This window comes from Sciurus vulgaris (genome assembly GCF_902686455.1).
Source record: "Sciurus vulgaris genome assembly, chromosome: 8".
NCBI lineage: Eukaryota > Metazoa > Chordata > Mammalia > Rodentia > Sciuridae > Sciurus > Sciurus vulgaris.
This window is the reverse complement of record NC_136468.1, coordinates 26098422-26110694: the sequence shown is the minus strand read 5'-3', so window position 1 is coordinate 26110694 and position 12273 is coordinate 26098422. Positions and strand designations below refer to the sequence as shown.

General features: G+C 39.6%; 1 protein-coding gene across 1 annotated transcript in view; it reads left to right on the top strand.

Moving 5' to 3' along the window:
* Nucleotides 1-12273, top strand: part of SND1 (staphylococcal nuclease and tudor domain containing 1) — a 421454-nt gene that overhangs the window by 140881 nt on the left and 268300 nt on the right. Inside the window, exon 11 of the mRNA XM_079151650.1 lies at nt 9287-9376. Coding sequence (XP_079007776.1) covers nt 9287-9376 — 90 coding nt within the window. The remainder of the gene's footprint in view (nt 1-9286; nt 9377-12273) is intronic.

The following is a 12273-nucleotide window of genomic DNA, read 5'->3' as shown; positions in this document are numbered from 1 at the left end:
TGAGCCTTGGCTTCCTTTGGCATTTAGGTCTGTGAGGGTTGGTGGTGTTCTTTCATTCTACTCTTCTTTTTCTGCAGAAATATTTGTAGCCAAGTGAAGGACCACATATGGTGTGCTACTTAGAAAATGGTTTGGGAGTTTTGGAGCCTTTTAACTATTTGTTCCTAAAGTCTTGACAGGGTCTTTGGGGAGGGGTGCTGATGCTTGGCTCCTCTTATTTTCTCCCCACCCTTCTCTTCTCTCGCTGTCTTTCCTCCCCATCCTTAACTGCATCTGAGCAATAAATAGCAAGCACTTCTGAAAAGGCTCTTAGTTGGCTTATGTAATTGAGTAGAAGAGCAGTCTCCAGAGGGAGATTTTTTTTCTTACATGATAGCCTTGAAAATGGTACTTTAATTTTGGGATGTGGAAGTTCCTGTGGAATATAATCATGCGCTGTGCACTGGAGATAACGGGTCAGTCCCTTCAAGGACATGAGGCTGCCTAAATTTGCTTTACTTCTTTCCCTCTTTTGATACTGTGAAACTGTTCCACTGGCAGGTTGCCAGAAAACATTTGTAACTAGGACTGATTCTTGGAATTGCCATTTTGTGTTCTTTGTTGCTGTCACCATGGCTAGTATAGGTCTACACTGCTGGGTGTCTGTATGGACTTGGGCAGGGAAGGATTGAGGATGTGGAATTCCTGCTATTCCCTGGCATGGTCAGCATGGCCGTGCTCAGTAGGATTCTCAGTTTCCTTATCTAATCTCTAATAGTTGGAACAAAGGAATATTTGGAAATTTGTTTTTTTCACTATTACTAGCATGTTTCTAGTTATCTAACCTGTATAGAAGGTCAAGGAGCATTGAATTCCTTATTTGTTAGTAACCTACCTAAGTTTGTTTGTTTATTTATTTTTATTTATTTTATTTTTTTTTTGCAGTGCTGGGGATTGAACCCAGGGACTTGTACTTGTGAGGCAAGCACTCTACCAACTGAGCTATATCCCCAGCCCAAGTTTTTTATTTTTATTGAACCATTTTAACATTAATCAAGCTCTACATCATGGTTTTCTGACCTTTCTAAACTTCTGGCTTCCTTTTATTGACAGTGATTTAAGTGGGGCTAGGTGTGTGCACATATTCCCCCTCCTGTTCATGTTTGTATGTGTGAGCTTCTGTATAGCAGCTTTTCTCAAAGTATAGCCGATGGACTTCCTTGCTACTTATTTTTGAATGCAGATCTGTCAGAATCATTCCAGACCTACTGGACCACCATATCTGTTGTGGGCCTGGCAGTCGGTGTGTTGGTAAATTCCCATTTGGTGTGATTCTTGGGCACACCAAAACCGGACCACCACTGACAGAAGTGTGATTGATTGCCTTTTGACCAAAACAAGCCAAGCGAGCCCAGCGTCTGGCCCACCAGTGATGAGCTTCTGGACAACTGGGCTCAAAACTCTAACTTTCCCTTAAATAATTATGTTAGGTCTTCAGGAAAGTCACTTAAACTTGGAGCCTCACATTCTTTATAGGGATCATGATCCTTACCAGGTAAGATTGCTATCAGCATTATGCCTATGTAATAGGGTTGTCATCAATAGCTATTATTATTATATCTTAAATTCTTGTGCTTTTCACACTGTACTGTGTTCATAGATCCTTAAGGGATAAACAAGATGATGTAGTGTTCTTAAAAAATCGAGAAATTTGAGGGTCATACAAAAGCAGTGATACATTTAAGGGAACTACTTATCTTACATAATCAGCACTTCTGATCCCACATCTATACATTTTTTAAAGAGATTTCATTTTTTAAATTTGATTTTAGTTTCTATTATTTACCATTTCCTCCTTGCTTCCTAGAATATGTATGAAATGTATTGCATTATACATGCAGTACTTACCTGGATTGTGTCTCTGTAATAGAATGTTTACTTTTAAGAGGTATTTTGAGAGGGGAGTGTGAGGTCATGCAAGTTGGGAAATGAAGCTGATGTTTTTGGGAAGCAGTTTCTGAGGTGGTGTTTGGATGTGTACTGCTCCGGAACATAGTCCTTTAGATACAGTTAGACATCTTAGGGAGATGCAGGACATCTTCCTTTTGGTCAGGGTGGTTACAAGTTTATACCTTCCCCTGCTGCTGCCTTGTAGTTTCCAGTTAGCAGACTTGTCTCTTATAGAAATGCGCTACTGTATGTGTCAGTGACCACAAAACAGTGAACATCCCTGTGGATTCTGTCTCCTGGCTGCCAAGGGGATTGAAAGGTCCTTGATTGTAAACATGCCCAGGGCATGTGATACTCTTCCTATTTTAAGTCTGTAATTCAAATGGAAATTGCAGCCTTTGTTTATTAAAATGGCATATGAGGAAAAGCTATTGGGACTGGTCCATTATTTACTGTTTGAAATTTTATCCATTTAAGTCTGTTCATGTCTGTTGTTCTTATTTTAAGTCAGTTTTAAGATCATCATGCAGTATAATTCCACTTGGCTACATTAATTAATATATTATAGTTTGTCTCAGTTTTAAAGTGAAAGTCAAACTTATTTTTGACCTTGTTTATTTGACAGTGTGTTTATAGTTATATTATTTCCTCTGTTCATGGAGGATATATCTGTGAAAGAGTATTTTTTTTTTTTAAAGAAAGAAATAGAATTTAATGCATTTCTTATGAGAAAGGATGCCCAGTTACTCTACTGAAAAGAGAATGGTGTAAGACATTGTGGGAAATGGAAAAAGGTGATAAACTAGGTTTGGAGATTTCCTCTCCCTGAATTTTTTTTTTTTGACTTAGAAAAGTTCCAGGTTTAAAGAGTAACATAACAAAACGATTGTCTAGGTTCCTTTTTCAGTTTATCCCCTCCTGCCTTTCAATATTAAATATTACAGATACAGTTGAACGTCCCAGGGTGCTCGTACTCAACCCGTTTCTTGCCCCCCTTCCATCCCATATTGGTGACTATTAGCCTGTTTTTCATTTCTAAGCATTTTTGTGCTTTTGCTGCTAACATAGCTCTATGAATAGTATAATATTGTTTGTGTCTGCTTTAGTCTGTATTTATATGGGCTTCATCATTCTATGTTTCTTTTTTTGTGTAGTATTGTTTTAAAATTTGTTCCTTTGTTAGGTTGCTTTAATTCAGTGTAACTGCTTTGTATTCTATTTTGTGGCTATATGATACACAGTGTCAGTGTAGACTTGATCTTGCACAAGTGACAGGTTTTTTAAGGCTGTATACTTACTTGTAAATAGCATTTTCTAATTAAACGGATACATAGCCTCAGCTTTAACCAAGCATTGCCATGCAGCACCTTGTAAAGGTGCTGGAGTAGTTACAATGTTTAGTAAAGTCCCTTCAGTAGTTAAAGGGCATTCCCACTTTCCAGCGTTTTTTTTCCAATGATGGATGTAATGTAGGATCTCAATTTACATTTCTCAGATTATTATTGAAATTATACTTCTTATACACATAATGTCTGGTCAGAGTTCTTTAGTGAAGTACCCATACATACTTTTTGTCCATTCTTCCATTGTTCCCCCCTGCCTTTTTTTTTTTTTTTACTGATTTTCAGAGTTCTTTTCTGAATAGATTGAAGTAATCAGAAACTCTCGCTCCCAAATCTGTCTGCCTGTTTAATCTGCATCCAACAGTTGTAGATGAACTTTGCAGATTGCTCTATGTAAAGCCCTTCCCTCCATTGCTATTTAAGGACATTACTTTAGTAATTCTCATTTCTCTCTTCTTCATTATTACTATTTGTTCACCAATGGGCCATTCCCTTTTTTTTTTTTTTCTCCCATCTGAAAAAAATACCCAAAAACCTCCTCACCAATGTTTTTGCTCTGCCAGTACCCCCCTCCCTCTTTCTCTTCCTCCCTCCCTCCTCCCTTCCTGTTGAGTACCAATTTCTAGTTCCAACCTGGCTAAACTCTGTTCCACCAAAACCATTACTGTGAAGTTACCAATAACCTGCACTTAGCCAGATCCAAAGTACAAATCTTAGTCCCATCTTTATAGACTTGCTTGCAGCATTTGACACAATTAGTCATTCTTTCTTCACCCCTTTTCTTGACTGCCAGGACACATACTTTGATAGCTTCATCATATCCTGCTCACTGTCCGCTCCTTCTCAGTCTCCTTTTGCAGATTCATTACCTCTTAATGTTAGGATGCCTGTGGACTCAGTTATCCTTCTCAGTCTCTTGACTTTAGATACTACCTACAGGCTGGAAGCTCACAAATGTACTTCACCAGTTTACATCTTTCTTTCAAACTTCACATTTGCATATCCATCTGCCCACTCAGCATCTCCATGTGGGTATATAACCGCTGAAGCTTAGTGTGCTCATAACAGAGCTCTTCATTAACGCCACCATCTTGTCTAGTCTAGTCTCTTCTAGTGGTCTTTCCCATCCCATTTGATGGCCCTAATCATCCATTTGCTGCTCAGATTAAAAAAATAATAATAATCAAACAGCAACTTGGAGTCTTCCTTGATTCCTCCCTTTTGTGTACATCTCCCATTCCATCTAGAATCTGCTCTGTGAGTATTGTTCTTCTGACTCCCTCTGACTTCCCACATTGCCACCACCTTTTTGTAAACTCTCATTCCTTAACTAGATTACATCATGATTCTCTAATCTGTCGCCCAGGCTCCACTGTTTACTTGTTGTAGTGTCTCACAAAGACCAGAGCGATTATTTCAAAAGTTGTCAGATTTTTGCCATTCTCTCCATTCCTGCACTCTGCTCTAATCACTTGGAATCTTTGTTTCCTGAATCCACGAGGCATGCCCCTGATTTGCCTTGGCTGTTCCTTTTACCTTTCTTCAGATGCTGGACATCTGACACCCTCTTTTGGGTCTTTGAAGCCTGCCTGCACATTGCGCTGGTGCTCCACCCCCACAGGTCCCTCTCATCCGTTCTTTTTCTTTCACCAGTTATTAGTTATCACCTAATAAGAGTGCTTGAACTTTTCACTTTGATCAAAATGCCTTTTGGAGGGGTACTGGGGATTGAACCCAGGGGCACCCTACCACTGAGCTACATCCTCCCCACCCCCAGTTTTTGGTACCAGGAGTGTTCTTACCACTAAGCCACATACCCAGCCCTTTATTTTTTATTGAGATAAGGTCTTGCTAAGTTGTTTAGGGTTTTGCTTAGTTGCTAAGATTGGCTTTGAATTTGAGCTGCTGGATTACAGGCGTGTGCCACTGCACTCAGCTTCATCCCCAGCTCCTCCCTCCCTCCCTCCCTCCCTCCCTCCCTCCCTCCCTCCCTCCCTCCCTCCCTCCCTCCCTCCCTCCCTCCCTCCCTCCCTTCCTTCCTTCCTTCCTTCCTTCCTTCCTTCCTTCCTTCCTTCCTTCCTTCCTTCCTTCCTTCCTTCCTGAGACAGAGTCTCTCTTCATTACTGAGACTGTCCTTGGAACTTGCCATCCTGCCTTAGCCTCCTGAGTTTTTGAGAATACAGGCCTGTACCACCCTGCCTAACCAATGATGTCTTTAAATAAAGAACTTTAAAAATGTTGCTGGAGCGGCACTTACCCATCTTTCTACACCCCTACCATAATACATGCCTACACCCTTGTTTAGGAAATCCTGAACTATCTCAAAGCCATTAAGGTTTTTTTGTTTTGTTTTGTTTTTTTGTTTTTTGTTTTTTACTTTTTTTTTTTGGTCTCTTTTAGTTATACTCAAAGCTATTAAGTTTTGTGGGTACAGTTTTTAAATTTAGACTAGGTAAAATTAGGCCAAAAGGGGTTGAGTTGAGAGCCAGGAGTAGATTTGAAGTCCCTTTTCTGCCCTCCAAAATGAGCACTGACCAGATGTCCCCATTTTGGCAAACTGCCAAAAATACCTTCCTGTAAAAATGCCAGATGTGTCTTCAGATGCTGAGAAGTGGGTGTTGGGCCTCACTCCTGGGGAGAGGGACAGATGACTGAAGTTATCTCTTCCGTCTCTAATATGAGTCATTGCAGGGCCTACATGCAATGTCATTTCTTAGGAGGAACAGTGATTACAGCACATATTGGTTTGTATATTATCCACCCACCAGATAAAGCAAGCATTCTCTTCTATTTTTATTTTGGAAAAAAAAATTTCCATGTAAATTAGAATCTAAACTAGACAGTCCTTTTAGCCAGCAAGATTCAGCTAAAGTCCTGTTTTCTCAGAATATATTCTATACCTCAATTGCCTCTTAGAGCTTTCAAAGGCTTTTATGTACCTGGTAATTTGCAGGAATTGCTTTTATTTTGTGGTTTCTTAGGGACTTCTAATATCTCTCTTGTAAGATGTTTGCAGATGTCAATAGCTCCTAGCTCTGAAGGGTTAGAGTAACAAGATCATTCGGTTTTCACTTGTGATATCTTGTTTTCTGCTTTTAGTATTTGTTCTTTCATAGTTTCATGAGAGACATATTATCAAACTCTGAAGTTGCCCTGTTTTTTTATTAGGAGATGTTTGTTGGCATATTATTTATTTACTTTCATTCTTCGGAGGGTATTTTGACTTTCCCCAGTTCTGCAGAGTGTCTTCAAAATAGGATCCATGTGTTTGTGTGTATGTATGTGTGTGTGTTTGTGTGTTTTGTTGGGTATTGGACCAGGGCCCTGCTTATGCTGGGCAAATGCTCTACCAACTAAGCTACACCCCCCAGCCAAAACAGGATTCTTATTTAGACAACCATTTTCACACATGTAGGGGTATATCACCCTGTGATCTTTTGGATGCTTGTTGGAACTGTATTTCTTACCTTTCATTCCTAGCTTTGGAATTCCAGTCAACTGACAGTCCCTTGTACCTCTGGTGCTTCAGAATAAGTTGGGTAAGATGTGGAAATTCAGGATCTGTGGTGAATTAGATGGTTATTTATAGTAAATACAATTATTTTGTTCAGTTCATTTTTAAAAATTTTGGTCACTAAGGCTTCTGTAATCACACGGGTAGTCTCTGTAAATAGATTTTCCTCTGTTGCTTGGTGAACATGAATATGTTGGCACTTCTTTCTTCCTGAGGGTTGATTCTGATTACCATTGATTTTAGTCTTTATTAAAAATCCTTTCCCTTACTGGCACCCAACATCTTTTGTCAATGAGCATTCTAACTCTATCACCGAGTGTTATCACTAACTCTCTTTAAGGATGATATGTTACCTGTGGATCCTAAATAAGTCTCCAATTTGTGGCTTTCTATTTTCACTTGACTTCCAGGACATTTGTAAAATATCCAATCTGTCCATCACATTAGTCAGCATTCCCTGAGACCAGGAAACCTCACACATCCTCCTCTTGTACCTCCACTGTACCCTCCTTCCCTGCTATTTTATTCATCTAAAATTTTCATCCTTGAATTTGTGCCCTACTTTTTAGGCTATGGTCCTGACACCCCAGGACCTTGATCAGAGCTTGGCCACCCTAGTTCTTTGTGTGCAGACTATGTAGATTCTCACGCACTATCTGGGACAAGGAAGTTCATTTACTACCTAGGAAAACAGTGGAAGAATAATAATGGCCTTTTAAAAAATTCTTACAGAGGAAATAGTTGACAATCAGATGATGAATGTGAAGCTCAAATTTCCTTGTAATGGGAAGAATCCTCATAAGAGGTTTTCTTGGTTATATCAATGAATCGAAATGTTTTATGATGTATTTAAGACATCAAAGTTTCGTTACTATCTGGGAAGAAACATTAATTTTGATTCTCTTTCCCTCACTTTTGACATTAGAATGAGTTTTAAAATGGGAACTTAAAGTGATGAAGGTTCTTTATCTGAGAGTAGTTGGCTATTTAAAAAAATAAAATAACTTATGAATATCTTCTTTGAGTCCAGCATGGATTCTATAGAAGTATCATGTTTTGTCAGGTGCATAATAGATGGCAAAGGCACAGCCAACTCAGCTAGCCATAAGAGCGGGGGAGCCAGTGTTGTGCATCTAGCAAAAGAAGTTAGTCCTTGTTTTTTCCTTTCTTCCTGTAGTTTTTTCAGATATTACCTAGATCCTGGAGATCCCCAAATCTGCACATGCAGACCTATTCTAGCATGCTTTTTCTCTGCACACCATCCTGAGTGCTTCCTCAGTAGCTACTGAATCCACCTCTAGTCAATGGTTGTGTGCTATGAGATAATACTGTGCTTAGCTCTAAGGTGTTAAAGTAAAACCAAAATGGACATGGTTTCCGTTATCTTAGAAATGGCAGGCCAGTGTGAGAGAGACATTGAAGTAACATACCAACCTGTCCAGCTAAGATCTCTTTTTTCTCAGTTATGTCCTCCATGTTTCCACAACCTCACCAAAAAGGCAGACGTCTCTGGACTTCTTTTGCCTGTCATCCTGGCTTATTATTGTCTTTCTACTCTTTTGTCCCCTCTATCTACTCTCTTGTTAGTTCCTGTTAATTCATTTCTTAAGATGGTTCTCATATCTCTTAAGTTTCTATCTATTCCTACTTTCGTCACCTTCATCTAGACCCTCTCATCATTTCAAAATGACATTGCTTAGAGCAGTCACACCTTTGGGGAACCAAGAAATAATGAAAAGAGAGAGAGAGAGAGAGAGAGAGAGTGTGTGTGTGTGTGTGAATGAATGTCTATACATATCCTCATATCCTTCCTTTTTCCTTTTCTCCTTTCTTTTCCTTTCTACTTTTTCATATTCTATTTTTTTCCTGTCCTGCACACTCATATTAAATCCCACACTGTCAATGACGCATTTCCTCATTGCTTCTTTATTTCCATTTCCCTGAACTTTTACAGCATTTCGTTCAATCTGTGTCACATATTTTAGCACTTAACCAAAACTGCTTTGTTTTGCTATTTCATATCTATAGAATTTCTTTTATTACTTCATTAAGTTCCAAAATTTTTGAGTCCATGATATAGACATGTATTTATAGGATGATTTGTGTGAAGCCAGTAGTTGGTAGGTGCTCAGTAAAAGTTTTTGGAGTAATTGAATTAGATTTATAGTGCATGCATGAATACTTGAAGGGGCCTAATATGAATGAGGTTTCTTATATATTGAAGTGTATGTAGCTGTTTCCTGGTGATGAACACTTATTCCCATCTTGGGTGATTGCAGATATTCATTGCTTATTTTTGAGCCTATTGTGTGAAAAAGATAATCCTCTCAATAAAGCATTTCAGCCAAATATTTATTAATCATTTTCAGGTATCTAGCACTTATTTAATATTTGGGACATGGGGAGGTAGCTGAATTCACATACATCCAATATATTGTACTGTTGCCTGTGTTCATTTATCTTTTTTCTTTCCTGATATGGTATATTATTTTGCTTTTAGGATAAGAACAAGAAACTTCGTCCCCTGTATGACATTCCCTACATGTTTGAAGCCCGGGAATTTCTTCGGAAAAAACTCATTGGGAAGAAGGTAAGAATGACTGAAACATATTTGCAAGTGATTGTACTTAATCTGCCCTTTGGATGTGATTATTTTAAGTTGAGTCCTTTTCATTCCCTTCACCAACAGATGATACTCCTCTACCAAGTCAAGTGGAATTTGTTTGATATGAAGGGAGGCGTGTCTGTGTCAGGAAGTGGTATTCCTTGGGAGAGGTTTAAAATTGGGGCCCTGACCACAGTTTGATTGCCAGTGCTCTCATGGCAGGTTCCAGGCTCAGTTCCAGTTTCAATAATTGCGTATTGCCCTGCACTCCATTCCCTTGTCTCTCTTGTTCTCTCCAGCCACCTCCATTTAAAGTCTGGGCTGTGAGATTTACCAGTGAGGGGAAGTTGCTTCTGTTTTGTGTTTCAGTCACTTCCAAGGGGTAGGTTGGCTGTAGAGGAGGGGAAGCCAGGGTCTCTGTGACTAGAAACATGCTTAGTGAAGTGCACTGTGTCATGAATGCTGACTCTATCTGGCTCATAAAACTTTCTATAGCTTCTCTTACAGGTGCTGCAGAACACTTCAGTGGGAAAGGAGTGTGTGGTTTACTAATAGTTCCTATGCAGATTTTCCTATAGCACATTAACTTTTTAGTCTATGTCACCAGCTTGGAGACCCTAGAGTACATTTCCTTGTATTCTTGTTTAGAGTAAAATGTTCTTTGTATTATGAATACAGTTAGCTTTTGAGCATTCCCTTGTTTTTCCTGTCATCTCTGCTCCAAAAGTCCTGGTTCTTTATATCCTGGATGAACAAAGAAAATAAAGGGTAGTTCCTTTGGTAAGTGAGGAAGTCTGTGCAGGGAGGTTTGTGTTTTCCTGACTTTGCTTCAGGGATTCTAGGAGAAATACTATATTTTGGGTAAATTTTTATTATCTCTTCAGAAAGTTAAAGCTGATCATATTTTAAATTATTTTTAGTTGTAGATGGACACACTACCTTTATTTTATTTATTCATTTTTAAGTGGTGCTGAGGATTGAACCCAGTGCCTCATGTGTGCTAGGCAAGTGCTTTACTTACTGAGCCCCAGCCCCAGCCCCAGCCCCACTAATCAGTTTTTGGTCTGACATAAAATTTTAAAGCCATATTAACATTCTTTATTTAAACTATCGATGTTGTGATGGGTTCGATAAAGCTCTTGCTTTTGAACTAATGCCAAAATAGTATACCATAAATAGAAATATAACCAGTTTTTTATATACTGTTGTTAGTAGGATGATAAATTGCATCAAGAGATTTTGAAGTCTGATATGAGGAAATTGCTAATTTCCAGATAGAAAAACCAAACTAGATTCCCTAAAAAGAGTATTAAATCTTCTCAGGTTTCTTCAGAGAATAGACTCATTCGTCATTGTGTAAAGCTTGACAGAATGCTATATTCATTCATGAAGTATAGTGGGAATGATGGCTTGAAGTGTCTTTCAATTTCTAGATCTCCTGTTATCTGATGTAATGTCTCACATCTCTGTTTTACCCAGCTGATGTCATATTACTCATTTACTGGCTCATAAACAATTGTGTGGAATTCCCTCACCAGTGAGAATTTCTAAGGAAACTCAACCAGAGCCACATGGAAAGGAGTGGCAACACTTCGATTCAGATGCGCCAGTCGTTTGCCTGTATTATGGTGCCCACCTGGTTTCTTTGAATATTACCCTACCCTGATTCTCTTTCTTCCCTGGGAATATAGGTCACTGCTTATTTCAGCCACTGCTGAATGGTCCTGGAAGGTTGGTTCAGGCTCTGCTCTCAAGGACTGTGTACCAGGCTGCTGTAAAGTCCTCCATCACAGAATTATAGGACTGACCTCAAGTGTCAGATATGATGTCAATTCTCAAGCAATTAGGTGCTTTGTTATGGGAGAAGCCTTGTTTACTGGTTCCTGTGCAACCGAGTTGATTGGATTCTATTTGTGCTGAGCCCAAGTTTTGTCCCCCACGGTGACATTGTATAAATGATGAATACTGTATCCCTGTGTAGGGAGTTGGATGCAGCTCAGCTCTGCTGGGCTGGAACATTCCTGATGCAAACTCCTTTTCCTTACTCACCACCTGAAACCACTCGCCTGTCTTCTGAGCCTGTCAGTTCCGACAGTGAACACCCATGTGCTCTGGCGTCTGGGAGCAGGCAGGGCAGTTGCTGCCTCGGGGGTGGTGGCTAGCACATCATTGCACATTTCTGCCAATTCCCTTCAGACCTCTGCAGCTGTTCAGCATGGCACATGGTGATTAAGAGCCACCGTGAGGGAGCATGTGTGCCTATGTGCACGAAAGCTGATTAGGGCAGCCTGTCACAGCTCAAGGAAGATGTGGAGGTAAAAATCATCTTCTCTGCCTAGTCCTTCCCAGAGAGTGCATACTGTGGCAGTTTTGAGAGTTGTATACAATGTGGAGAAAGAAGGGAGAAGGTAAACTGCTGAGGTGCTTTGTTGTCTTCGAAGGTCTCCATTCCAGCTGTGGAAATTCACATTGACTTACTCCTCAGATTAAATTTCTGGACATGTATCATAATTAAAGTAAACATGTTGCTCTTGGAGCCTTGGTTTTTGTCATTTGTGAACTAGGAGTACAATTTGCCTTCCCCTATCTTGAAGTTGTGCAGGATTGATAGTAGTCTTTCATGTTTGTTCAGCTGCCAGGAAGGCATGTGGTTTGGTGTTGCTTAATAATACAATTTATGTATGGAATCTAGCATACCCTACTTTTTTTGATTTATTCCTGGCTAAGAGGTAAAGAAAAATAAGTCAGCGTGCAGCTGGTATCATAACTGCAGTACTTTTCCATGGTTTTCACTGTTTCTTCTGTTGACCCGACTACCTTTTCAACCCATTGCATGGATTTGGATGGTTTCTGGTTAGATGTAGCATCGGGTTCAGCTTCCC